Raw genomic sequence first — 26803 nt, forward strand, 5'->3', positions numbered from 1 at the left:
AGCCGTTGTCTTACTTGATGTGTGCAGTTTGTGCCCTCATCACTAAGATGGTCTTTGTTTGGATAGCGTTGAAATCTTCAGACCATCCGTTTTTTTCATCAGACATTTACACATTCAAATATGACCTAATACATGCTCATCTTGACACATGTGTTTGACACTAATGGTAAATCTAGTCTTTTCCCCTTCATTAGGCAACCTGACTTGCTGTTGTGGCCCCTACAGCAACGTCACAACAGCGCCAAATTCCCCCCCAGAGGCCAAACCTCAGTCCTGCTCAAACGGGGCGTACAGAATAAAATGAGAAACGTGAAGACGGGTTAGTAAGCATGTATGACTCGCTGCTTGAATATTTGTTTCGGTGGTTGCAGAGTGTTTCGCGTGTTTGTAAATTGTAATGATGAGCGCGTCTCGGTGAAAGAGGCGCATGCGCAGATGGACTTCTGGCTCGTCGGTCGCCACACGGAAGTAATAGCGCGTTTCCCGTGTGTTACGCTTGAAGATAAAGATCGTTCACTTTAACTTCACTGTAAGCCTAATGAGCACACAATACAAACCAAACAGTGTTCACTTGTCTAAATTCACGGTGCGATTGGTAAAAGTGTTTCGCATGTTGTAAATTAGTTTTATGAAACGATCGTTTGTTTTGCACTTGTCGGCCACCGTAATATAACTCTCTCCCACAGCCGCGCGGGACCCGGGACAAGACGTGTCTTGCGAGTTTATAATCACGCAAAACTAACGTGAAAGTGTTTGGATGTCTCTGATTTCATGCAAAGAAACGACTGTTGAACTGTTTTCAACCCGCCTCCGTTTCGACAGGAAAGCCGCTGAAATCGCGGGAAAAATCCCGACTCCGAACTCAGCAGGGAAATGGTGAGTTTGTGGCGTTTACGACTGCGGTGAAGTAAGTTTCAGGTCGGATATTCACTCAGTAAATTCGATTGTAGCTAACATCACATAACATTTGAATGAAAAAATGCCATTTGAAATATTAATATTAAATTGAGGGTGTCTGACTGCTCCTGTCCAGCAGCACAGTACTACATTGTCACAAAAAAACTCAGGTGTCAATTATTATATCCTATGTAATACGTGTCTAGTAGTATACCATGTAATCTAGTATTATTAGTATTATTCTAGTGTTAAATCATATGTAATATGAGGCTGTTGTTATGTCATGTGTAATGGTTGTCTAGTATTGAATGTAATATGTTTCTTAGTACGTGTAATAGCACAGTTCCCGTAGTGTAGTGGTTATCACGTTCGCCTAACACGCGAAAGGTCCTCGGTTCGAAACCGGGCGGGAACACATTTTTTCACTTTTCCTTCCGGTGATTCACATAAATCAAAATGCCTACAACACCCGACAAGAACCCCACGAAAAGGACATGAAACACAGACTGTGATGAAATAATGTAAATAACGAGAAGCATTTTGTTGTTCTGTTGAGAAGTAGCGCTCTCTAGTGGTAGATGCTTTTCATTTCTCTTAACTTTCTTCCCCTTGCAGTCAAAGAAGAAAGGTCTCAGCCTGGAGGAGAAACGTAGTCGCATGATGGAGATATTCTTTGAGACAGTAAGACACGTTTGCAGAAATGCAAATAGTTTCTGTAATATTCTCCGCATTGACATTTATAGGAACACATTATAGGAAATGTCTGTGGGTGAGAGAGAGAGAGTTATATTATTCACCTATTAAACAGTCCATTTTGTTTTGGGTGGGTAGCCATGGATTGAAAGTACAGAGTAAAGATGTCTGTATAGTTGGTGAGAAATGAAGAGCGTTCCTGGCTGCACTTCATGCTGATGAGGCGTCTCTACAGATATGCGGTGCAGTTTTCACGTCTTGCAACATAGCTCTATGAGGCTTGTTCAAGCTTATAAAAGGAATTCTTCCCACCTGAAAATGGCTAGTAAACATAGTTAGTATTATTTATTTTATTTTTTTACTCCGGTGCAACGTTTCATTCCGATAAACCACATTTTTTTTTACTGAATGATATCATTATTTTTGCATGCATTCTCGTAAAATGTGTAATTGTTTCCAGAAGTGTGAAGTTATGGGAGAGTGGCACTGGGCAGTTTTCATGAGAAATATGTAAATGTGTGTGAGTTCTCGTCGTCGATGGCAGGCACTTAATCCATGGCGCTGGACATTGTCTGCATCAGTTGTCCAGATTTCATTTATATGCAACACAGCGATTTATGTACAGCGTAACATTGGTAACGTTTCTGGTCTGTGCCCCTTTTCTGTTCCCTCCCCTCCACAGAAAGATGTGTTTCAGCTGAAGGATATAGAGAAAATTGCCCCCAAATCAAAAGGAATTAGTGAGTATAAGATGTTATTCCAGCCATTTATCATTTTAGGCATGAACAACTTTTTAACTGGTCGGTCATGGAATGAGGTTCAGTCTTTCTTTGCACACACATGTAACTTGTCCACGTTTGGTAACAAGCATTCCAGTCGTGTCGGACGAGTTTCCGCATAATTTCTTTCTTGTGAACGCCCACATGCCTGCCAGCATGTTACAAGCCCCAGCTCTCCGCAGGCAGTGCAGACCAAGACTGACGTCACCTCCTGGGTGAAAGTGGCTTTCATCTGCAAATATCAGAATCCGAAAACTGAATTTATCCCAGATTGTTTTAATAGCCCGTAATGGGGAATGCAGCATGACATTATAGACCCTCGATTAGGTTCAACTTCAATTGATTAAATTCCAGCGGGCTGGAATGGCGTTACTCCACTAGTGCTCTACGCGCTGTGCCCAGGCGAGTTCCTTGACCGTACAAGCAAGATAAATTGTGGGAAACCTGATGCAGGCACTTATGGCTGCAAATTAAAAACACGTGTGTCCCCCCCCCCAGGCCGATCCCAAGTGTGATGCAGTTTCTGAGCACGAGGAGGGATACTAAAGTCTTTTTAACATTGAATACTCATAACTTTCACTTCAATACTTTATTATAGAGGCAAAGTCCAGACATGTTCATTATAAACTGGATTCAAACGGACCTTTGTACCTTTTCAACATAAAAGAAATGCACTTTATTGCACGCCTTCTACTACTTCTGCTATTTTCAGAAACACACTTGCCTGCAGGACATATATATAATCCTAGAGGGGGGTCCAGGTCTCCGGGGCCGTACCCCAGTTGGACAGTCGTGTGCTCCTCCTTATCTCTGGTAGTTTCTGATGCTCCAGGGGAAATACCCCTACATGGTGTTTACGCTTAACAGAGCTATGATGTGACCTTTGTGGTGTCACCCTTAACCACCTCGCTCTTGTCAAGCATTGCACAACGGAAAACCAAGATGTTTTACTGGAAGACCTACCGTGTTCGGTAGCATGTGGGCAAGCGATTTGAGCCTGGGAAGATCTTACGTGAACACAATTCTGCCATTACTTATCTTAATTGCAGCTGACATTCAGACTCCAGATGTATATATTGTCCGAAATGGCTCTGGAATTCTGGAAGGCTGGTTTGTTTTAAAGCAGCTAGACAATTAGAGCAAATGGAAAAAGAGCATTTGACAGAAATCCCATATGTCCCTACACATTTCTTTTTGTTTCCAGCTCCCATGTCTGTGAAGGAGGTCTTGCAGAGCTTGGTTGATGATAACATGGTGGACTCCGAGAGAGTCGGCACCTCGAACTATTACTGGGCGTTTCCCAGCAAAGCTCTTCACGCTCGCAAGCGCAAAATAGACGAACTGGAGAAACAGGTAATGGTGCCATGACGTGTCTATAAATGGAATTTTGGTTCATCTTCAGCAGGCCACTGTTACGCAGAATGATTTATAAATCACTTTATGACAGAGCTTCAAATGACACCTTTGCTGTAATAGAGTAGCATCGCTGTGCTGTAAAAGCCTTTTAAAATAAAAAAAAAAAAGCGATTTAAAATAAATATTTTTGTCAAAGTCTGCGGGTTATTATTTCAGGTGGGAATTATAGACATAATCTCCTATCAACCTGTCTCTCTGGGACCTGCAGTATGGTTTATATTTGCAGGTTATTCAACATAATAATCTGTGCCACATTCACGAGATTTGCATTGTACTTTAATGTTCAGCGTGTGCCAGCAGATTGAGGGGAAAGCGGGCCGAGTTTAATAAAAAAAAGAGACCCTCCTCAAGATGGCTTCAGTGAATGAGAGTGTAATTATGCCGTTCGTCCATTCAGATGAAGTAAACACACAGGCAGGTTCCTCTTTCCTTGTTGCCACGACAAAGCGCAGTAATGGCCATGCATGATGGTTGTGTGCAGCCCAACTTGTTTTATTATGTGGTTTATAGATAATACCATTATATTACTGTGGTGTTAACTTCCCTTTACTTACTACAGCACGAAGAAGGGAAACAAAGAAGAGCAAGGCTGCAGAAAGCTGTGGATGAAGCTAAAAAGGGTCGTGAGGACACAGTGAGATTTTTTATTGAGGTTTTTTTTTCTGTCTTTCTGTAAGACACACCCAGTCCATTTTAAAGCTGTTCCAACCTGTTAAAGGTTACCAGTAGATATCATCTTCAGACCAATATTCTATCAACATTGTCTTCAAACCTTACATATTACCTGAACATGTTCCTGAATAAAAGAAATGAATTATTTGCCTGACGTTACTACCTAAATGCAATAACAGTGCCATGACTTACATTTTATGGCGTTAATTGGTGTTAAATAAAAAACGGGTGGACTGGTTTGTTGCATTGGTCATGTAAAGAGCATTGGTCATGTGTGGTGGTAGTAGCCTAGTGGGTAACACATTCGCCTATGAACCAGAAGACCCAGGTTCAAACCCCACTTACTACCATTGTGTCCCTGAGCAAGACACTTAACCCTAAGTTGCTCCAGGGGGGGACTGTCCCTGTAACTACTGATTGTAAGTCGCTCTGGATACGAGCATCTGATAAATGCTGTAAATGTAAATGTAAAGAGAGCAGGCAGCACCTGCAAGGGTGGCAGCAGGTTGGGGAGGCGTGTAATTCTTATGTCTTCTTAAACACAAGATTTGAATCATCTAATCTGTGGCAGTGGCACCTTTTCAAGTTCACAAATGCTAAGCGATTTGGTTGATGCATCTGTATGCAAATGATCTTTATCAGTGTCAATCGTCTGATTGTCTTATTTCTGCATAGAAACTGGATTTAAAGAATTTCTTAATTTATTTAGCTGTCTTTCTTGATATTTGATATTTGGTAACTTTGCTAATGGCACACATTTCAGTCCTTAATTTAAATAGAGATCTAAATCAATTTCCCAATTCTAATACAATTCCTGTAGAAATCCTACTGAGGCCCATGGAACCATTCGAGCTACCTAATTGCCGTATGTCTTCGTTGAGCCGCCAGCCTGACGTGCGCCTGTGATTGTGCTCAGGCAGAGCGTGCGGCCATGCTGAAGGAGCTGCAGCAGCTACGGCAGCAGAGGGACCACATGAAGGCTGAGCTGGAGAAGTACAAGGAGTGTGACCCGGAAGTGGTTGAGGAGATGCGTGAGTAGCAGGGATTCCTTCGATTGGCTGTACTGCTTTTGAATCTTCTGTCGAATATTATGTAATCGCTGACCCGAGTTCTGGATGTTTTAATGAAAAACACGGCAAACAGAGTTTGAAAGAACTGAACAGAAAAAAACACAGGCAGTCCCAGTTATTGGACATTTATACACCTTTTGTAGTCCTTTCTTTTTATTTTGGTGTCTCATACATCACTTTTTTTTTTAAACTGTGTGATGTTTGATTGCTGCTTGTTTAACAACCTTTTTTCTTTGTGCTGATTCCTTTTCAACTGCATGATTAAAGAATCTTGGAGGATTTAGCCAAACCCCACAATACTGCTGCTATTGCAAGTTCACAAAGCATAAAGGCCAACTAGTTTTTAAGCAGTTTAAATAAATCTAGATAAAGTATGTAAAAATGAAGAGGAGATATAATATATTTTAATTTTAATGGCCATTGATCTAATCTGCTTGCCGGTGCTTGATCAGAATCAACATGAGCGTGGATCAGTATTCTTCACGAACATGTTCATTTAGTTTGTACATTTGCTGTGTGTGTGTGTGTGTGTGCGTGAGTGTGTGCACAGGTCACAGTTTGCTATATTTAGCCCCTTGGCAACCCATGACTTCTTGCTGCTGAATGCAGACCATCTCGAATGTCACCTCCCTTCCCAGGAAGATCTCACCGCTGAACCCAGCTGGGTTTTTGGATGTAGACCACACTTCACGGGAAATAAACGGGACCATAGAGCATTCATGCCCAAGAGTTAGGATTCACCCATTTATTTAGGCTTCTTCAATTCGCTTTGAAGAATGTGATCTTTATCGATAATGCTCAGGAGTGGGGCATGAAGAAGCACCAATACTGCACCTAGCTTTAGACCCTTACTTCTCCAACACTTTTAAGCAAGACATTGGCACACTAGTTGTGAACATTTCCGATAATAAAAAAGTTTTCCCTCATGGTCTGGGAGTGTGCTGTATTGTAAAAGCGGAACGTTTGTAGAATTTTTCACCGCCATCAGCTTTTTTTTTTGGTTTCTTGATCGAAGTCACTCTGTCGTGAAGCGGGGCCTCTGAGGAAAGACTTCAGTGTCTCAAATCGCACCAGATGTTTGAATCATGAAGCACGTGATCAGTCACAAGGTGTTAATGTGCCTGTGGAGAATACGGGATGCCATGTTGTGTCTGTCACTCGGCTGGAACCCAAGTATCCAGCCGGAATGTTTACATGCGCCTCTAGATTCCACCCAGACAGCCGAGAGACCTTTCCTTCTCAGAACAACCAGTCACGTGATTTGACAGGACAAGAAAACCAGTTCAAACAACGTTCAAACAACACAACGTTAAGCTAACCTGCTTAAACAATAGCCGATTCCTCTTGGTGGTCAAAGTTTGTCATTCTGGAATGTGGTCTCCTTGTCCCGCTTCAAATGCAACCCCGTGAAGGGCTGCTTTCATTTGGAGGTGCTGTTCAGTGTGGCTTCTCTGGTGTGCAATTGTTCTTCAATACAAAATCTGCTGTAAATTCCCAGTTTGATTTGGTTTGTGCCTTCTGTACTTATGTTGACTATAAAGTTTCTGCATACTGTGTGCTGCTCTTTTTCATTTTATCTTGTCTTCACAGGTAAGGCCAACATCACTGCAAAGGAGGCGGTTTCCAGGTGGACTGGTGAGTGAAGTGCACACAAAAAAAAAAAAAAGACCTTCTCCACAATATATTTTTTGTTGGTAGAGTTTGTTCTGATGATAGTCTCTCAAAATAAAACTTAAGAATTTGCATGTCAGAATGAGCGAAGGCTACATCTAAAGGCTCCGCACCGCAGAGGGTCTCCTGCTGGATCGGAGGTTGAGAGGACATTGAAAGGGGAGCGGGTAGGAGTGATGATTGGTGATCAGGGCGGTAAAGGGAGAGGCGCCCGTGGAAAAAATAATTGCCCGTCCGCCAGCTGTCAGAATGGGAGTATCGCCTGATCGCGCTGAAGACACCGCTGTCAGCAGAGCGCCACACCTTTTCACGGATCACGTTACTGAATTTGATAGTTGGCAGTTATTGAAGGAGTGTATGAAAGAAAAAAACATTTACCCTCTGACAGCTTTGAATAACTTTTTATTTTCTTCAAACCCTAGGTAAAAAAAAAGACAAATAAAAAAAAAATCTAATTAAATCTGTTAAAAAAAAAAAAAAGGCCCAAAGCTCAGAATTAGTGTAATATTAACAGGCTAATATTAGACGTTACCCAAGTCGACCTAGCCTGCTGTTTGGACATAAGGTCGCGACGCTCTCTACACAAATACGTTATTGGCTGGCGACCCAGCTACTGACCCCCTGGTGATTATGGTCGTGTGGAGCCCGGAGGCCGTGGCTGCGGGTGCCTGTTTAGCGTGAGGCAGGCTCGCTGTTTATGCTCAGGCTATCGTGTTTCAGCCTGACTGCGCACACGCCCCCTTTTACACCAGTCAAATGCCTGCATTTGCACGCACACACACACACACACACACACACACACAGAGAGAGACCTATACAAACAAGCATTTCCCCTTGCTTCATGTACCCGCTCAGGGACATACCATTCACATTCCTCTGCAGAGAAATGCAGGGACTCTTTACGTTTCAGTCTGAAACGTATAGTGCGCACGTTTTTTTCCAAGACTGAGTGTGTGTGTGTGTGTGTGTGTGTTCCCAAGTCACCTGCTTTCTCTCTTTTACTTTCTTTTAGATAATGTTTTTGCCATTAAGTCATGGGCCAAGAAGAAATTCAGCTTTGAAGACAGACAGATAAACAAAGCCTTTGGAATACCCGAGGACTTTGACTACATGGACTGAGCACTTCTGGGCTTGTCGCCCATTCGAGCATGGTCCCTTGATGTGACCGCAGCCATCTGGGTGTTTGTCACGGCCACTTGCAGGTGGAAATGTTGCTTTAACAGAATTAGAGGTGGTACTATGTTCACCCGCTGGCTTTTTGAGACGCCCGTTGGTGGGAAAGCTGAGCCTGACAAGCTGAACACATGCAGCGTGATGCTGATTGTTTAGGTTGAATTTTTGTTGTTGACTGCAGACCCGTTTCTCCTGTTACACGACAAGTGCTTCGCATATTGTATCATATTTAGGGCTCAGTACAGGCAGACCCTTGGTTAAAGTTGCACTGATTTGTTCCAAATTTGCTTTTCTTTTTCATGTATTATGACATGAAGCTATAGGACTTGTTGACTAAATGGTTCTGAAACATTTCATTAAACATTTCATTACATTTTCAATTCTTTGCTCTGCTTTGTGGTCTGTGTTTTAACATTGTTTAATTTTCAAATGACAATTCAGAGTATGAACTTTTCATTTTTGGGTTTGCTGAGGTCCGTGCAACCCTGGGACTAATATATACACACACACACACACACACACACACAGTAGAGTGTCGTTTCTGACGGCATATAGGCCATAGACTGTATTACCCTGCAGCCTTTTCCTTTGTTCCCGTGTGCAGTATGCATGCTGCGGTCACTAAGCTCATATTTCTTAACCCGTCCTGTCAAAATGGCACAAGGCTTGTAAACTTTCCTGAACACATTGTTTTTGGCCGGGACACTCCCCTATTAAAATACGTCCATACTCTGCAAGTACAGATCTGTAGATCCTGTCGGGCCCCGGATCAACTTGCACGATCGTTTTCAGGGGTGTCTGCTCTTTTAATTCACATGTCCGCCCCTGCATTTATTTATTTATTTTTTTCCGTTTAAGTGTAGGTCTACTTGGGATTCATTGGAATATGAACGATCATCAAAACATTTAGCTGAGAAATATGTTGCAGTATGCTACACACGACAAATTGTACTTTTGTTAAAGAACAATGATATGTAGCTTTTGTTTGAGTTGTTTTCATAGAATGAATTTCTTTTCGCCAAATATAGTTAATATACCTGCTGAACTAACAAAACCAAAAAGATCTGTATACAAAGCGAATAAGGCTGTAGACAGTTTTATATATATTACTGTGCATGTACACGTCAATCAGCCACAACGTTAAGACGTAAGATTGTGCAGTTGCCCAGCGTGCTGTCGAAACACACCACCACGCCCCATGAAGGTGTCCTGTGGTGTCTGACATCAAGAGCTCACCAGCAGATCCTTTAGGTCCAGAAAGTTGCAAGGTGGAGCCTCCATGTACAGGGATTATTAGTTGTCCAACACACACACACACACACGAGAAGCTCAATTGGATTCAGAACTGGGGACATTTTTCAGCGTGACAGGGTGACAACGATGCCACTGCCATTAAAGTGATTGAAGTGATTGTCATTGTGATACACTGCAGCACAACACACGGTGACACAACGAAATGTGTCCTCTGCTTTTAACGGGGAGGACGGTGCATTTGCTCAGTGGCACCATTCGAACCTGCAACCTTCTGATTACGGGGGCCGCTTCCTTAACCGCTAGGCCACCACTGCCCAGGAACATCGGGGACGAGAAGCAGTTGGCCAGAGCATCACACGGAGCAGAATTCCCGAGGAATTCCTCTGACCAGGCCCGTGTTCCTGCTCCCAACTCGGCACGTATCTAAGGACCTGGCTAGATCTCTTTCCACGGCCGTGCATGTTGTACAGTACAACTCGGACCAGGCCATGGCGGCAGCCTGTCTGTAGTCGGCGCAGCGAGAGGGAGAGGGAGAGAGAGAGAGAGGGAGAGAGAGAGACAGGGAGAGAGAGAGAGAGAGAGAGACAGGGAGGGAGGGACTGCAGGGCGAAGCGAGAGAAAGAGAAAGCGCAGGCTGCCAGCGAGACACACGGCGGGGCTGCCATCGGAACACGGACAGCATGGCGGGCCGAACGGACCTCCGGCGGGGCGGCCACTGCCACAGAAAGGCGTGGAGCAACGCGCTGCTCGGCGTCCTGCAGCTCCTGCTCTCCTGTCCCCGGCACGGAGCGGCTCAGCTGCGAGGTCTGGACGCCCGAAAGCCCGCTCTCGTAGTTCCATCTGACACGCCGGAGAGCCGCTAGCGGCGCGGCTAACGAGCGTTAGCGCGAAAACGCCCGTAAATGTCACTCGCTGGGGGCTTAAAATGGACCGAGGAGCGGGGGGGATGTTCGGGGTGGAGGGGAGACGGCTTTTATTTTGCGCCGTGGCTCGGTTCCCCACGTCGGCAGCACGCCGCGCTGCCTGTTTCACCGTCGCTGCCTGAAATAATAAAAAAAAAAGGAGAGAAGTTTACTGCGGTCGCCATCTTCACGTTTACGTCCGTGGGGCGAGGAAAGTGTATTAAACGGGTGGAAACGTGCGAACTCCAGCACGCCTCGCCTTCACGCCCACGCGTGGAACATTAACCACCGACGGCAAAATAACAATGCAAGAACAGTGGCATGAACACGAGGTCCGCCCCGACGGTGTGTGTGTGCGTGTGTTGGTGTGTGCTGACACTGTCTGTACCCTCTTCTCCAGCGGGCAGCGTGGTGGAGGTTTGGCAGGCGGAGGACACGGAGCTCCTGGTCCCGTCACAGGTACGAGAAAACCCCCCCGGGGCTGTCATCACGGTCGGCGCGTACGAAAAGGAAGAGTAAACGCGGAGAACGAGCCCCTCGGCCGCTGTTGATATGTGCGGATGTTCCGGCGTAACGTGTAAACGACGTTGGTTGTACGTTCGTTGTACGTTGGTTGTACGTTCCGCCAACGTTCGGCCGGGAGGCGGGAAGCGCGCGCTGCGGAGCCCGTATGGCCGCCGGGCTCCATTGTGCGCGCAGCGTTAGCAGCGCGGCTACCAGCTCATCACTCACTTTTTAACTCGATTTGAACCCGCGACGCGCACCTAATGGCGCAGGACACGCTACACCGCGCACGTATTTGTACCTACGGGGTTTGCGCAAACAGGCCAGTGTACGTACAGCCTATAAACCTGTCATGTCGTACGTGGCGGCGGGTGGTCCATATATTATATAGCACAGAACATCCAGCCTTTTAAAAACGTTTGTTTAGTCAGTCATGTACTAAAGTAATTGTCCGATATTTAACTAGCGATACACTTGAATGCTCTATGCGGTTCGTATGTATATGTATTTTCCCGTTTTCTTTACTTTATAACTTGCTGTGTGTTCCGGTGCTGCATCTTTTTGGAGCTGAAGAAAGCGCACGGAACAATAGTGATGGCAGGAAGCTAAAAGCCACGTTAGATACAGCGACGGAAGCCGCGAGGCCTTGTACCTCTCAGTTGTTTTGTCATCTGGCAGGTTTTAATGGATGCATGTAGGCCCCGCATCATTCCATGTTGATTACGTCCTGTTCGACTATGAATGGATGCGATGAAGAAAGAAAGGAACTACGTGTGGGGGAACCGTGATTAGCAGAAGTCAAGTCTCTGTGTGCAGAATGCATTTACATTTACATTTATGGCATTTGGCAGACGCCCTTATCCAGAGCGACTTACAACGTGCTTTCAAGTTACCATCGATGAAGAGATCAATTCCGGTTCACTAGGACCCCAACTATGAATACATCTATTTAATTCACTCTGTTGTAGATTCTGTACACAAAGTTCGACAACAACAAAATTACAATTTAATCTAAATGCAGTTTTCCTGGTGTGGTGTAATGTGTGCGAGAGAGAGCCATGGTGTCACTGAGCAAAGCACCGTCCCCACACGCCGCTCCCCGGGCGCCTGTCATGGCTGCCCACTGTTCACCAAGGGTGATGGTTAAAAGCAGAGGACACGTTTTTGACGTGTCACCCTGTGCTGTGCATCATAGTGACAAAAACAATCATTTTCACTATCACTACCTAGTTAATAATTTCAATGAAATAATAGACATATACATTTTTACTGACTCTGCTGTAAAACATGCCTATACATCTATTCATTAAAGCTTTGTAGCATTTTGTAAAGGAGCAGTGCCATTTTCATGAAAAAAATTGAAAGCTATAAGCTGTGAATATGAAGGATGAGTTAATCGACTACTAGTTTCAGTTCAGCACAGACTTAGGGCCACATTTTACCTTGCCCAGCTTATGTGGTTAATGATATGCACAAATAGCCCAATATTAGGATTCATGTAAATGGAGGATGAAACACACACAATCCTCGGCTTCAACTTGTTTTGCACAAGTAATTATTTTTATTTAATTCCAACATAAAATGCTGCATGTCAGCCTGCCACAATGGCACACAGCCTTGGTAAGCACACGGTGAATAAAGACCACGGGTGTTGCTTTGCAAAATGTGCTTTTTTTATCAGAAAGGCTTTATTGTCATACCATTGCAAGTACAGTATATACTCAATCTGAACTTAAAACCTGATTTGACCTTACCTGACCTTTATGGGTACGTTTCCCAACACTAACATTTTAGATGTTTTTATTTTGCATGTTCTGTGGGATTTTAATGTGTGTTTTTCATGTTATTTCCAGGTGCAGGAAGAGCACAGCAAGGAGACTCTCCCACAGGAAGAGAGGTATGATGCTGTTTTTGGACAGTCTTAAAGGGTGGTAGTAGCCTAGTGGGTAAGACTCTCGCCTTTGAACCAGAAGACTCAGGTTCAAACCCCACTTATGACCATTGTGTCCCTGAGCAGGACATTAACCCTGAGTGTCTCCAGGGGGGACTGTCCCTGTAACTATTGACAGGGACGGTAGTCTGGCGGTCTGGATAAGGGTGTCTGGTAAATGCTATAAATGTAAAGTACCCCAGATTCCTAATAGGTGACAGCCAGAAGTGGCTAAATCCATTTAGTCAGTAGGGCTATGCAGAGTAAGACGGTCCAGTAGTAGGAGTGTGTTGTGAGTTCATGGGATTCCCCCTCTTCTTTGCACAGAGGATGGTGGGGGAAGGGGCGCCTGTTGGTGGGCCTGGCCGTAAAATGCTGCAGTGTAACCAGCACGTTGGTTAAGGGCATGCCAGACAGGTGTCGCCAGGAGAGGGAAAAGATCGTGCTTGGCGGAGACCTTCAAATGACTTGACCGTATTTCATGCCGTTGCTTTTGTTGAGCTGATTGTCAGCGGAGTTTATTGTGAGAATAAATTCTGAGAAGACCGCAGTTCAGACCACAGTTAGTACAATGTTTGGGCTGAGTACATGAACAGTGGTTGGTGGTTGGGGTCTGTGTGTAGGGGTGTCGGCTGGACAAGTTAACTGCAAAGTTCCACATTGCAGCCTAATTTCAGAAGCACTTGGAACAATACGGTGAGAAGGTTTGGGTGGGAAATGATTCGTCTAAAGGAAACTAGGAGGATTCTTCTGCGTTTTGTAAAGTAAACACTGTTGTGGTTGCATCAGGACAAAAATCAAGGTAACCTACGCTATAATTTGTAAACTGGGGTTTTGCAGGTTTATTCAACTCTCAAGTTCAAGATATGAGATCTTCTTTGCACACATACTAATCTTTACAAACTCCAGGTGACTTTATTTTGTTGAGGACTTTGTGGACCATATCTGTACCTGGGTGTCTTCTAGAAGGTCAGTGATGCACACAGAAACATCTTCATATGTCTGCCTTTGCTTCTTTTCTGGCTCCCTGACACTCGTATCACTGTGGAGTATCAGAAGGTGGGGGTGACTTTTAGATGGCTGTTGTAAGCAGGGATAAGAAAAGCCATTAACCTGTGATCAGGCCTTTGCCTGCCTCAGTATTAAGTTCATTGCTGAAGTGTGGCTAGGTCCTGGTTTGGATCAGAGGGTGGGATGAAGTTTGGGCCCTCAGGGCTTGGTCTTCTGAACCTGCATATCGGAGGTCTCTCACCCCGGACGGAGCTCGGCTGTGAGAGCAGCGGACCTGTCATCTTCGTGTGTTTTTGTCACCTTCATTCATTGCTTTGTTTTACTTTTTTGAATAAATGTTTCTATGATGTGACTTAATCCAGAATTGCGGTCACTGTCACAGTGTGGGAGTTAGGAAGGGGGAGACATGGGGTTTGTGTGATTTGTATTGTTTCCGTTCTTCGTTTAGATCTAAATTGCTAATCAGAATTATGTTTATTGGCCAAGTTTGATAACACATGCAAGGAATTTGGTTCTGACTTGGTGTCTCACAAGCAACGCGGTGCAGTATGCAGAACAGAGCGGGATATTGGAAGCACAAAATATATACAATTATTTACAGACATGCACAATAGACAGATTGGAAACAAGGCAACACAATAAACATACAGTGCAATGAACAGTCATGCGCAAGTATGGGGTGTATGTCACTTAGACCAAGTATCACGTGTTTATTGCATTCTAGATTTGCTCTGGCATCAGGTTCTGGCTTCCTCACACCCCTGATATGGATTAGAAGATGGATGGATGAATGGCGAATTAACAGGACAAAAAGTGGCCGAGAAACAGTAACAGCCAGAAAGCACTGCATTCAGACTTCCTTCCTTGCCCCTCTGCTGCACAATGGGAAGCTATTGAGGCTTTTTTTTTTGGCAACTGTGGGATTTGGCATTGCTGTTCTGCATTTGCTTGTCTGTGTTATTTGCTATGCCTTAATCAAATAATGATAAAGACAATGTTCATGTGTGCAGCACACGGAGCTTAATTATGCTATATCAGTATATTAAAGAAAGACGTGTACAATCCTGCTGGCAAAAGCAAATGATTATGAAGCTATGACATTGTTTTAAGTTATGAATATATTGATTCACCTAAAAATTGTGTAATAAACAGTGCTTCATATCTAAAAGCCAAGTTGCTTGCATGATCAAGACTCTGCTGGAGTGAGAAGCATTCTAGTTTGCTTCTTGTCTCTGTTTCTGATGTGAGCCTTTGTACGTGTCAGTCACTTGTTCTTGCAGGTCCAGTCTATCGTGTGCTGGCAAAACTTGCAAAAGGGTTGTTCTCCCGGTTCTTTTTTTTTTTGGGGGGGGTATTGTTCTTCTCTAAACTTGGCTCTAAGTTGAATTCCATCATTCCATCACACGCTTCTGTGTTTCATAGTGCCATACCTGACCATTGACTTTACGTCTGTGTGTTTTTTTTTTTTGTGGAAAGCTGAGAATTCATTAGAAACAACACACACCGAAATCAGCAAGTCATACGGCATTCCAGGTTTCCTTGTATTCTGCAATTCTGTCCATGTTTTTCGCATTGCGTAAATCACAGGGCCCTGCTGGTACATGTCACTTGGTGACTGTCATGTCCACCTTATTTTCTAGAAATGTCGTTATTGTGACAGAGAGTGTGTTTGTCAAATTACTTGCCAGCAAATGCGCGAAACACTAACACCCTTACATGTGCTTCACTCTGCCCTGGATAAACATATGAGAGATGACTGTGCCGCAGTTGCCGTGATGGGCAGAGTAAAGTGTGAAACAGCACTCTGGCCCGCACTTTACCAGCTGCAGTATACAAAACCGTGTTGGCATCAAAGTCGCATCAAAAGTTCACAGAGCTGAAAAAGCCTTTTGCACTGGAAAAATCAATACTGCAACTGAAAATACATTTCTGGACGGGTGTCTGTTCTTGTCTGCAGATCCTTATCATTGCAGGAAGAATGTAATTTCTGCAGACGACTGTGCCTTAACAGTGTCTGTCTGTCTGTCTGTCTCTATATGTTTGTGTATATATCTATATATAGCAGCTTTATTGACCCGTAACCAGAGGTCCGAGTGTTCACTGAACTTCTCTTTGGGGTGAGCACATGCACAGATGAATTTGTGGCCCCTGGCATTTTTGTCAGTCGCCCTAATGTTTGTCTCGCTAAACGCTCCATAACTACAGTTGTTCGGTAGAATCTATTGATCTAGTCTCCACAAAGACCCAAAATGAACATCTATCAATCGTCATTGATCCTCAACAGCTAGACTCAAATTACCATTGGCTGTGAGGCATTGGTTACAGAAAAGTGATCTGTAAGCCCTTTGACCTTTCAACCATGTACATTGTTCAGCAACAATGCTATCTGACATGAAGAGAATTGAATTAACATCACAGACATTGATAAGCATCCATAAGATCGGCAGTTATATAGTCAGTGGTGGACTAAGTAAAAGTCCTCTTATTTAAATTTCTACTTGACTAATAGTACAAATGTACTTAAGTATCAAATAAAAAAGTACAGTGGTTTATTGTGGCTCTAATGTCCAATTTTAATTAACTGGTTAAATAGATTCATTTTAGCTAAATCTTTGACAGATTTTTAGTGGAATGCCATTAATTACTCTGACACTAAGTACACAAAGTACATTTCGCTTAATGCAGTGCTTTAGTTGCCTTGCTGAAGGCAATTTGTTCTGTGGGCACAAGTTGCATTATACACTATAATATGCACTGTTTATGACTATTTTCAGAGCAACGTCGGAATGGAAATTACAGATAAACAAACTACTTAAGTACAGTTACAAATTACATTTACTACGTTACTATCCACCACTGATAATAGGGAACAATTTCTTAAGTCAAGCCAATCAAAGCTCACAATTAGGAGCAGGGACGAAGACTACAGAATTTTTATGCACTACTTCCTTCCTTTAGAAGAATAAAGAAATAACTGTATCGAAAAGATGCTGTTGCCCTGCAGCAACTAAACATGCTTATGATCATGGCTATGAAATAACTATACTTGTAAAGGAACATTCATTGGCAGATTCCTGCTTTTGAATGGTGGTGTCTGCGACATGCTCTACTTACCCCGGTTTTACAGGCAGTTTAGACGTTTTGCCATTATGGGCCCATCATAGGGATGAAATCTTTTGCCTCATGCACTTTATCAGATAATCTTCCATTTCTCAGTTTCAGTGCCAATGATTATTATGTTTTGTCTGTTTGAGAACTATTTGTAAATTGTACGTATATCATTTATAGCTTTCCCAAGTTTCCAAAGATTGACACATGCCAAATTTTTCCATTTGAATCACGATTGCAAATTTAGAATTTATGCACTGTAGCTTTTGGACATGTTTGCAACAGAGAGTCATTATTTTCCTTCAAATAAATTTTCTTTAGTTTCAAAAAGAAATGAATCACATTTTTTGTGTTTTTTACTTTTTTTCCTAAGAGCATGTATTTAAAACCATGGCTAGCCTTTGAAAGACATTAAGGCCTTGGCAGGACGCGAGCGTGGGGGTCAGTCCTCCATTGCTGTGTGCGGCTTCTGGACTGGGATTCAGCCAGACAGCTGCAGGGTCCGTCCTGCTGCTCCCACCACAGCGGTTCTGCCAGGAACAGGATTTGTGGAGAGTGAGCTCACTGCAGAGCTGACTCAGGCGTTAAATGGAGCAGAGTGTGCTGCCTTCCCCACCGGCCCTTTGTATTCACACGTACATTGTGGTGTCCTTCTGTAAGATCTTTCCCTTTTATTTTGTCCTTTGGATAAATTTGATGTGAGCATTTAACTTAATCCGGCCTGGTTGAGACATTAGAAGAAGCTTTGCATTTCAGGGTGGACAATACATCTTGTAACCTGTAACTCTGCATTTCATAACTCTGCGACTCTCATTTCGTCCAGAAGTTGAATTCTAGGATCCTTTTAGGCAAAAGGCAGAGCAGAGGGAAGAAGGTATTTCTTATCATAGATATGTACCCACCGTAGATCACATTCTGTCAGTTTCAATTAACATTTAAGCAATATTGATAAAAGGTAAGCTGGTGTCATATGAACCACGTGTAAGATTTCTTCATTAACAATACAAGAGGAGATACAAGGGCTGGGTGATTACACGATCTCGATCGATGATCAAAATAAATTGAGCTTGAACTTATTATTATCTGCTTTTGGCATTTTTTCCCCAAATAGCGGAAATATTTTGTTTGTGTTTACATTTACTTTTAAATGGAGACACGCGACTGCCAGACTTCCCAAGTCTCCTGGAAATTCAGGGTCTCTCTCACATATTGATAATGGCTCGCCGATGCTTACAAATTGAATAAAATGTCCTGGGAACTACAGCAAGTAAAAGAGCAAGCATACAAGACGCACGCACAATCACGACGGAACGAGATGGAGCGAGAACGTGTGTACGTGTTGATCACCGCGCGTGTTGTTTGTTCATGAAGCCCATGCTAGACAAGAGCATCCGGATTGGCTTATTTTGCTAAATAAACAAGCAGATTTCATTGCGTGCGTGTTCTGGAGGACTGAAGTTATGATAACTGATAACTGTTCTCGGTTCAGTGGAGCATCAGGCTGTGCAGGTTATTGCAGGCTGGGGTGTCTGGGCTGCTGAGGCTCTGGAATACGGAAGCAACGCATGCGGCACCATGTGACACGTATCACTGCGTAAAGCAGTGGAGGGCAGCAGTAGTTATGGTTTTATATTTTAAACTGTTTATTATTGTCCTTGGTTTCAGTCTGGCAATATCAGAAAAAAAATTGTGAAAAATCAATCAAAAAATTGATTTGTTCATTATGGGAAATTGGGACCTATTTTATAGATGGGATGTGAGGATTCAGGAAAGTTGATTCGGTGTATAATTGTAAAATCATGGTCATGAACAACACTTGTAACCCAGAAATGGTTTGTAATGCGCATTGCACTGTGTTCAAGGCTGTTTTTACGTTCTCTCGGGGATTTATAGAACCTTTTTTTTTTTTTTTTTTTTTTTTTTTTTTCTGTTTTGGGAAAAATAATCCCTGCTGTTGAAGTCTTAATATTTGGGCTGGCACCCTTTTTATATGATGTTTGTCATTGCTAGCCTTAAATCTCTCTCTCTCTCTCTCTCTCTCTCTCTCTCTCTCTCGCTCAGCTATGGCACAGCACAGAGGTGGCAGATGAGAGTTGGGAGTGCTAATTTTCACACCTCCTGCTGTTAGACACCCACAGATCCCTCTCTCTGCCCCCTCTGCTCTCTGCAAAGCTCGGCTCTTACTCACCCAGCCGCAAATAGCATCTGCAGAAGGGCGCCATGGCTCTGACGGCCAGCATGCAACATGCTTGTGCATCTAGCCTGGTGCCAGCCTAGGCACCAAGCTCATTGGGCTGTGAGGTGGATAAGCCACACAGAAGATGGTTTTCGTACAGACCTACGTACAGTTCTGTTGCTGCTTCGATGATGACAGTTTTAATTGTGAATCTCCTGTGCTTGTTACGTGTACCAAAAAGATGACCCAAAATGTATAGCGTATGTGTATTGTTGTAGTTTTAACACTAATCTGTAAATTTAGTCATTGGTCATATTCATATGGAAGTTCCCGGGAAATGGCGCTTGGGATGCAGCAAGAAAGCAGGGAGGGAAGAGTGAACGGGCTTGTTCTGCTTGTTGCTCCACGGCAGGAGACCCGCACAGGGCAGAGGAGGAGACTGGACCTACCTTGGCGTAGGTGTAGGAGAAGGCGGCTGGCAATGGGAAGCACTGGTGTGTCTGAGGCTGAGGCAGAAGGTTGGTCAAGGATGTAGCAGTCGGTTGGCAACTTGAAGATCAGAACAGACTCCAGCAAGTACAATTCACCAGAAGAGTCATCAGGGCCATCAGGTTGGCTTGAGCTTTTATCAGTCCTGGTTAAATGGCCTACCACAACGATGAGAACAACCCTGGGCCGTTCTGCTTCCAGGTTAGTGGCCCTGTGGGCGGTTGCGTGCTCCCTGGTGGCCTGGTGGCAGCCGTGACAATTGCTTAAGTCACGAAGGCGTTTGATTTAATTTCATTTCTCACCAAGGCTCTTCTCCCCGATAGCTCTTTTTGGCCGGATGCAAAATGTCAACAATTCTGTGTTTTTCTGTCAATATGGGACGGTGTGTGTACATTAATCAGGGAAATAAATGTACTTAAATTATTTTAGCAAATGGCTGCAATAATTAGCTGGGTTTTTAGTTTCCTGTGTTTTGTCACAACATTGGCATCCTACACACCTATTAACACTAGTGGATCAATGTCCCACCCTCGTGTGATAGTGGAAATGCCTCGAATATAGCTTCAATACCTCCAGGAAATACCTGGAAACATCTCAACCAGGCGTTTTTCTGTCCGTGGCGGTGTGGGCTGAATGCTGACAGGATAGGCAGCACCTGCGTTCGGATTGCATCAAATAAACTCTGCATCAAGTGACAGCCAGTGACGTGTCCATCGAGCGCAGCTACAAAGCGCAGCAAAAGTGCAAAATCTCCTACCTGGAGTGATGCTGTACTCCCGTCAGGCAGCCACAGTCACTACCAGCTCTACTTTTATTTATTTATTTATTTATCCCACCAAGCCACGTCATAATGGCACAATTATGTTCTGCACTATATTGATGCAGAATCGTACACATCTGCATCGCAATGCATCAATTATGAGATTAATTTCAGCAGCCCTGTGAAGTATGATGAAGTCCTGTTGTAGTGATATTTAGTTTACCCCAATTTAAATGTGTATTTAAATGGCTCGTTGTACAAGCACCAGGGATCACTGGGTATTTCTGTTTGCTGCAGTGCGTTCTTACTTATTTATGAGTCATGATTCATGATGTTACATCAGCGCTCCACTTGAGTTGAGCGTGTGGGAGACTCGAGAATGGGAGGATAAATACATTGAAAAAGACTAAATGTCCTAAATGTTGCAAATGCTGTTACGTTACGTTACCTCAGGTTCATTCTTATTTCACGATGCTTTTCAAAAAAGTGTCACAAGGCAGGAGTGGCAGCAGAGTATCGTTGTCCATTCATTCTCATGTCCTTGTCTCCATCGTCTGACTCTGCACCTGAAATGCTCCTCAGGGATCACAGTGCATCAGGTTGCAGAAGAGCTCATTAACAACGCAGGCCTCAGATGTCTGAACTTTGTGGGTGCAGCTAGGTGGTAGAGCCATTTATAAAAAAAAAAGAAAGTAAATGCATAAACGTCATTTGCTGTAATTCCTTTATTTATGCCTACAATGTACTACAGATTTTACATTTCATCATACACTGACTTTTAATTTACAGCCATTAAACCTGTAGGCCCCTTTAGACAGTTTCCTGAGACTCTTCCTTTCACTTGTGTCACTGCATTTAGTTTCTAGTATAGTCGTCTCCATCGAACAACAGCAGCAAAAGGACCTTTGTCAATGTTTTCTTTGAGGGTCCCTAGATTGTGTGGTTGGACCGTGAAACTCCATTCTCTTAATAAAGAGCGCGTCCCTAACCCCTCGGGATCTTTGGTCTGCTATCCTGACCTTACTTTACCTCTACAGCAAGCCTATGTTGAACCCTGCGCTCGTCAGCCTATAATGTCCTTTTTGCCCGTCCTGATGCTTGACAACAGCACATTGAATCATCTCGACATGTTTTTTTTATTGATCTTTTCAAGTGTTCAGGTAGTGAACATCTTTCTTGTGCCATTTCTGTTCTTAACAAAGACCAGACGTCCTGCACTTATGTATCTTTGCAGTTTCCAAGCTTCTTTTAGCGCTTCGGGTGCAAGTACTCGTCACTCCAGCATGTCCTGACAAGTGCAGTGGTGCTCAAAGCCTTCTTGACTCTAACAATATACAGGACAAGGAGCTGTGTAAAGTTATGCTGCATCAAACACTTTCCTTTTGCACATAGTTAGTTTTAAGTCTTATTGTTCTGGATAATGTACTTAACCACTACCTTGTCACCAGCTAGCCACTGAAAAAACATTTATATACACTTCCAGTCAAAAGTTGGGACGGTTATGGAGAATTTCATTTGAAAGAAAATAAAAAAACATATTCAGTATTTTTTTGTATGAGAATAAAGTGAAGTGTGTTTGATTAATCTGTTTTTTTTTTTCCAGAGTCGCCTCTTTTTACCTTCATGGCTGCTTTGTTCACTATTGTCATCATCAAAAGCCACTGCATGAGATGCTGTGATTAACAGTGAATGATAAGAAAGTGTTCAGCATAAACCTTCAGGACTATTAGAAACCTTCCCTGTAAATTAAAAAGGTTGAGAGAAGCCAATAGTGTGAAATGCTGCCATCACAGCAAAGGCTCCCTGATTTGGAGATGGAAATGTTCAACTTTCCACCTTGTTTGCGTCGTGTCATTTCCGTTGAATCTGAATCAACAGCCAGAATTTCACACTAGTTTGCTCAAGCTTCTGTAGGATGGTGCTGTGGTTCTTGAACTTGGCTGTTGGGGACACCAGCTGTTGAAAGCCTGGACAAGGTCCTGACAGTGACACATGCGCAGCCACACACACACACACACACACACACACACACCCCTGACACCAAGCAGATGGTCTGTCCTGTGTGTACTGGAATAACAGTGCTCCCAAACGTCAGCATGACGCTCGTGTAACGTTATTTAAACCTCTAGCGGTTTCCCTAATCAGGTTATTAACACCACTGCACATTTTGACTTTTTATTTATTTATTTATTTATTTTTATTGGTAGCATAAATTGAAAATGCTTTTTACTGCTCCTGAAATGCTTGATACTCTTCCTCTGACGTGGCTGGACTGGTGCTGTCCTCGCCACCCACCGCTCTTCTGCAGTTTCACGCTGGAGGTCTGCTGCTTCACCTCCTAGGCCTTATCTTCTGCTCTCTCACACACACAGACAGAGAGAGAGAGGGAGAGAGAGACTGGTCAATAAAGCTTTAGATATGCCTTGACATTTATATGTGTGAGAGAGAAGCTAGCGCAGCTAACTCCAGTGTTCAGTTGCTCTGTTTCTCTTTGCACCCTTCAGAAAGGAAGGAGTGTGCATTGTGTGTCTGGAGATGTGTGTACATTAAAGCCGCAGGAATGATTTGCAGAGGACCTGTGGTTTTTATGTAAAAGCTCTGTTTCTCCTCCCGGCTCCATCTTGGCTGCATGTGACCGAGTGAAATGGTTTGGCCAGTGCTGCTTCTACTCGGCTGCAGTGCCTTTTTTGCGGGGGGGTGTCACCCTTGTGTTTCCTATGCAGTGTTTCTAAAGTGAAATTAAAATTGTGTTTGACTGTGGTAATTACATAATTCTTGAAGTCTGTTACATCTTTGACCTTCATTATGCATAATGGGTACATGGGGGAGCTACTAAAAAGCTGTGACGATTTGCCATGACCCTTTCGATGTTGAAATGAAGGGCAAACTACTCATGTGAAGTGGAATGTTTACAACAATCATTTATGTACACGATGCAAGGATCAAGACAACCAGTTAGTCATGCATTATGTCTAGAATTCCACATTCGCCTGAATAATGTGGCCCAGTTTGAGCCTGTGGGGTGTAAATGACTCTAAATGAGGATTTCTTTTACTGTTGTTTGATTAATTTTGAAGTTTGGCACTTATGGCGGGGCTGTTACAGTATTGTTCATTTCTAAAGTACTTGTGTCAACAAACACTGTGGGTCAGCTGGTGTCATGATGTCACTGGTGGTGTGATAATGCAGCTCATATCAGCATACAGGTCATCACTGTATTTAAGGACATAGGAAGGGGCTTTTCTTCATGTTGTTCAGCTTGTTTCTCCACGTAACTTTAAATTGAAATAGATTCAGCTTCTATTTCAGTTTAGGTTGAACATAATCAAAGTCGTATAATCCAGATCAAGGTCTTTATGAAGAGTATTGGCTAATGTCTGGTGTAAGTGGCCTAGCAGGTAAGGAAAAGGACCCGTAATCTGAAGGTTGCCGACTCGAATCCTGAACCGCCAAGGTGCCACTGAGCAAAGTACCGTCCCCACACACTGCTCCCCGGGTGCCTGTCATGGCTGCCCACAGCTCACTAAGGATGATGGTTAAAAGCAGAGGACACATTTCACTGTGTGCACCGTGTGCTGTACTTGCTGTGAAAGAATGACAACCCTCAAATTTAGAGGTCTTGCTTGTGTGACCATAGAAAGATTCTAGCTGAACGTTCATTTATCCTGATGAAGTTACGGTAAACACTGGATGTCGTCTAATGACACTAAGATGGAATTTTGGTTTCTCTCCTTCTGTCAGCTCTTCGTTTTATGTGCGGGAGAATGGAAGACCTCTGCGCCTCCAGCCTCCAGCTCTGGACTTCGGAACACAGTAGGTTGCACACCGTCTCCTCTCACATAATCATCAATACCTATAATTCCCAAACAGGCACAGAGTCAGCGGCTCCCTTCAGCCATTCAGAAGGGAACAAAAAGAAACTACACAGTAATTTCATTCAGCGCATCTTCAGTTCACACTTCCACTTCCATTTTTGACTTTCTTGGTTCCCTTTCAATAAGTTTCACTTGGTGACCGTCATAAATGTCATAGCATCATCTTTTTTTGTGACGAAGCCTCAGATGAGACCTCGTCTGAGGGGGGAGAAAAGAAATAAAACAGGCCCTAGCTGTATGGAAAGAGGGGCTTAACCGTACACTTCACACAGCAGATGGGACGGCCAAATATGGCAGTCTGTCTGTTCTCAGGGACTGGGCGGGAAGGACCAGGGAAAGGTTACGAACTGCACTGTTTTCCTCCAGGCTCCCAAAACGACCAGAAATAGCAGGAGCCTTGTTATATTTGGCTGAGGGTGTTCTACTACGTACCGCACGCGCTGAGAGACGCCAGTCGATGACCATTTCTTAATTCGTTCTCATTATGCCATTAATAACTAATGGCATTCAGGGTTTGGTCCTCACATTCCTGCTTGTTATGGGTGAAGTCGGTGATTTAGTGTTTTGTTCGTATACTGGACCTGGAGGAGTCTGGTGGTGGCAGAATGCCCGGCAGAGCAGAATGTGTACCCAGGCACTTTTTTTTTTTTTTTTTTTAAATGTCGATTCTCAGCGACTGCTTTTGGAAGAATCTGGGAAGAGCTGGTTTAATAGAAACATTTGGATTTCACACTGAATTAGATGACTGCTATGTTGGCCAAATTTCTAATTTAAAAAAATATTTTTTTGTATTTACCTGAAGATAGCATGTTGGCAACATTTTAGAAATGACTAAAATGGCAATTTAAAAGATCTTTTAAATCAGGTTCTGCTGTCATTCTGAATCCTCTCCTGATTGCAGTGTGTCAGTGTTAAATACACTCATGTACTGTTTTAGAACAATTAAGGCCCTTTCACACCTACAGGCACTTTAGTGCACTTGAATCGAACTCAACTTCGTTTCTCCCCCCCTTGGTTTCCTCCGGTGTGAACACTGTAATCGCACTCAGGTATGCGTCAAAACAGCCGCACTGAGAAAGAGAAAAGAGGTGGTCTTCTCCCACAGAAAGAGGTGGTCTCTATTCCAATCAAATCGCGAGCTCTGGTGCGGACCGAACGATATCACGTGAGGTGAGAACAGTGAGAACAATGTCGTCTGCTTCCTGCGTTTACTGTTGTTGTTCCCACGGTGATGCATCTGACCAATAAGCAGAATGAACCAAAGCAAATGTACTAAGGTGTGAAACTACTACAGCAATAACAATTTAGCTAATAATGTAATGTGACACTATGTGCAAATGTTCCAGTAATTAGATGCTATTAATATAAAGAGGAGCCGTATGGTGTCCATATTTGTGGTTCTTGTCTCTATTAGCACCTTTAGCAGTAATGTATTTCTATTGTTTTGTTTTGGTTTTTTTTTTTTCTCTGGTGGAAGGACCTGTTTAATTCTATTTCTTACCATAGCATTTCAGTGAGTCTCAAGTCTGGAGAATTCAACCGCACATTTCTTCTTTTTTTTGATTGTTGCCTTATTGCTCAGCACAAGTATGCCTCTACTTCAGTTTCCTCTTTGGCTGATTTTAGTTTTTATTCCTGGAGGGACTTTTGGCATGAAGCTACTCTCCTGGAAGTGCACAGCTGAATGTAGTCCATGTGGAGAGAACTGCACTCACTGTCTTTTTTTTTTTTTTTTTTTTCTTCTTCTTCTCCTTTGTGGGGCCTATAACCCCAAATCAGTGAACAATGCCAACTTTTTCAGTGTGCCACAAGCTACCAAAATGCAGTCAGATGTGGAAAACAATACAGTAGAATATTTCCCTCCCCTCGGCGTCGTAGGTGATTTTAAACAGCTTTTTTCCATCCCACCACAGATGCCCACGCTCTATAACATGTCCAAGCTGCAGATCTTTTAAAGTCTCTGCCCACACAAGCTCACCGACTGTGATTGCACACTCTGCATGCGCTCTCCTTCCCCTGCCGCAGTGGCAGAGAACAAACAGGCCCTTCTTCATGGTCTCCCTGTTTACATGTTACAGGGGTCAGAATGCACCGCTCTGTGCATGACTCGGCTGCCGAAGAACTAAAATAGAACGTGCATTCATTACAACAATGAAATCTTGATATTTCTTTTCATGCTTTGTGGCATTCCTTTAAGTAATAGCTGTTCAAAGTCGGTATATTTTTTTAGGAAGAACTTGGTCGTTTTCTATGCATTCGTCTGTTCCGACCGGCATCGTATTGCTGGACTCAGTCCTGGAGTCTTTCTTAAGGTGTCGGACTCAGCTGTTAAAGCCTGTAGACGTTTTTATAGCGAGCATGCCTGTTTTATCGACCTTCACGACCTCTTTGACTTCTGACCACACAGAGATCAAAACGCAAAG

At 43.5% G+C, this 26803-nt stretch overlaps 2 protein-coding genes and 1 non-coding gene across 6 annotated transcripts in view; all 3 read left to right on the forward strand.

Moving 5' to 3' along the window:
* Positions 1-300: 300 nt before the first annotated feature.
* Positions 301-8751, forward strand: mnd1 (meiotic nuclear divisions 1 homolog (S. cerevisiae)). 4 transcript variants are annotated; one of them, XM_028978709.1, is made up of 9 exons: positions 301-319; positions 823-876; positions 1513-1578; positions 2273-2330; positions 3574-3722; positions 4345-4419; positions 5374-5488; positions 7118-7162; positions 8211-8317. In XM_028978709.1, exons 2-9 carry the CDS (start codon positions 874-876, stop codon positions 8315-8317), a joined length of 618 nt encoding a protein of 205 aa, XP_028834542.1. In that variant the 5' UTR covers positions 301-319; positions 823-873. The 4 variants fall into 4 exon arrangements, with proteins under 4 accessions (XP_028834542.1, XP_028834541.1, XP_028834543.1 ...); XM_028978708.1 differs by lacking the exon at positions 301-319 and adding an exon at positions 432-529; XM_028978710.1 differs by lacking the exon at positions 301-319 and adding an exon at positions 568-586.
* Positions 1240-1312, forward strand: trnav-aac (transfer RNA valine (anticodon AAC)). Its single transcript has one exon. It is a non-coding gene; the product is annotated as a tRNA-Val (tRNA).
* A 1467-nt stretch (positions 8752-10218) lies between the features above and the next one.
* The window catches only part of tmem131l (transmembrane 131 like), a 32033-nt gene continuing 15448 nt past the window's right edge, over positions 10219-26803 (forward strand). The window contains exons 1-4 of the mRNA XM_028978072.1: positions 10219-10429; positions 10928-10986; positions 12885-12928; positions 24247-24318. Coding sequence (XP_028833905.1) covers positions 10306-10429; positions 10928-10986; positions 12885-12928; positions 24247-24318 — 299 coding nt within the window. The 5' untranslated portion in view covers positions 10219-10305. The remainder of the gene's footprint in view (positions 10430-10927; positions 10987-12884; positions 12929-24246; positions 24319-26803) is intronic.

The sequence above is a fragment of the Denticeps clupeoides genome, chromosome 4 (genome assembly GCF_900700375.1).
Source record: "Denticeps clupeoides chromosome 4, fDenClu1.1, whole genome shotgun sequence".
Classification (NCBI taxonomy): Eukaryota; Metazoa; Chordata; class Actinopteri; order Clupeiformes; family Denticipitidae; genus Denticeps; species Denticeps clupeoides.

Bases quoted from the DNA above. Each gene is read 5' to 3' on its own strand.
- mnd1 (XM_028978709.1), top strand. The intron at 1,579-2,272 runs GTAAGACACGTT...TCCCCTCCACAG, and splicing joins TGGAGATATTCTTTGAGACA to AAAGATGTGTTTCAGCTGAA. The intron at 7,163-8,210 runs GTGAGTGAAGTG...ACTTTCTTTTAG, and splicing joins GGCGGTTTCCAGGTGGACTG to ATAATGTTTTTGCCATTAAG.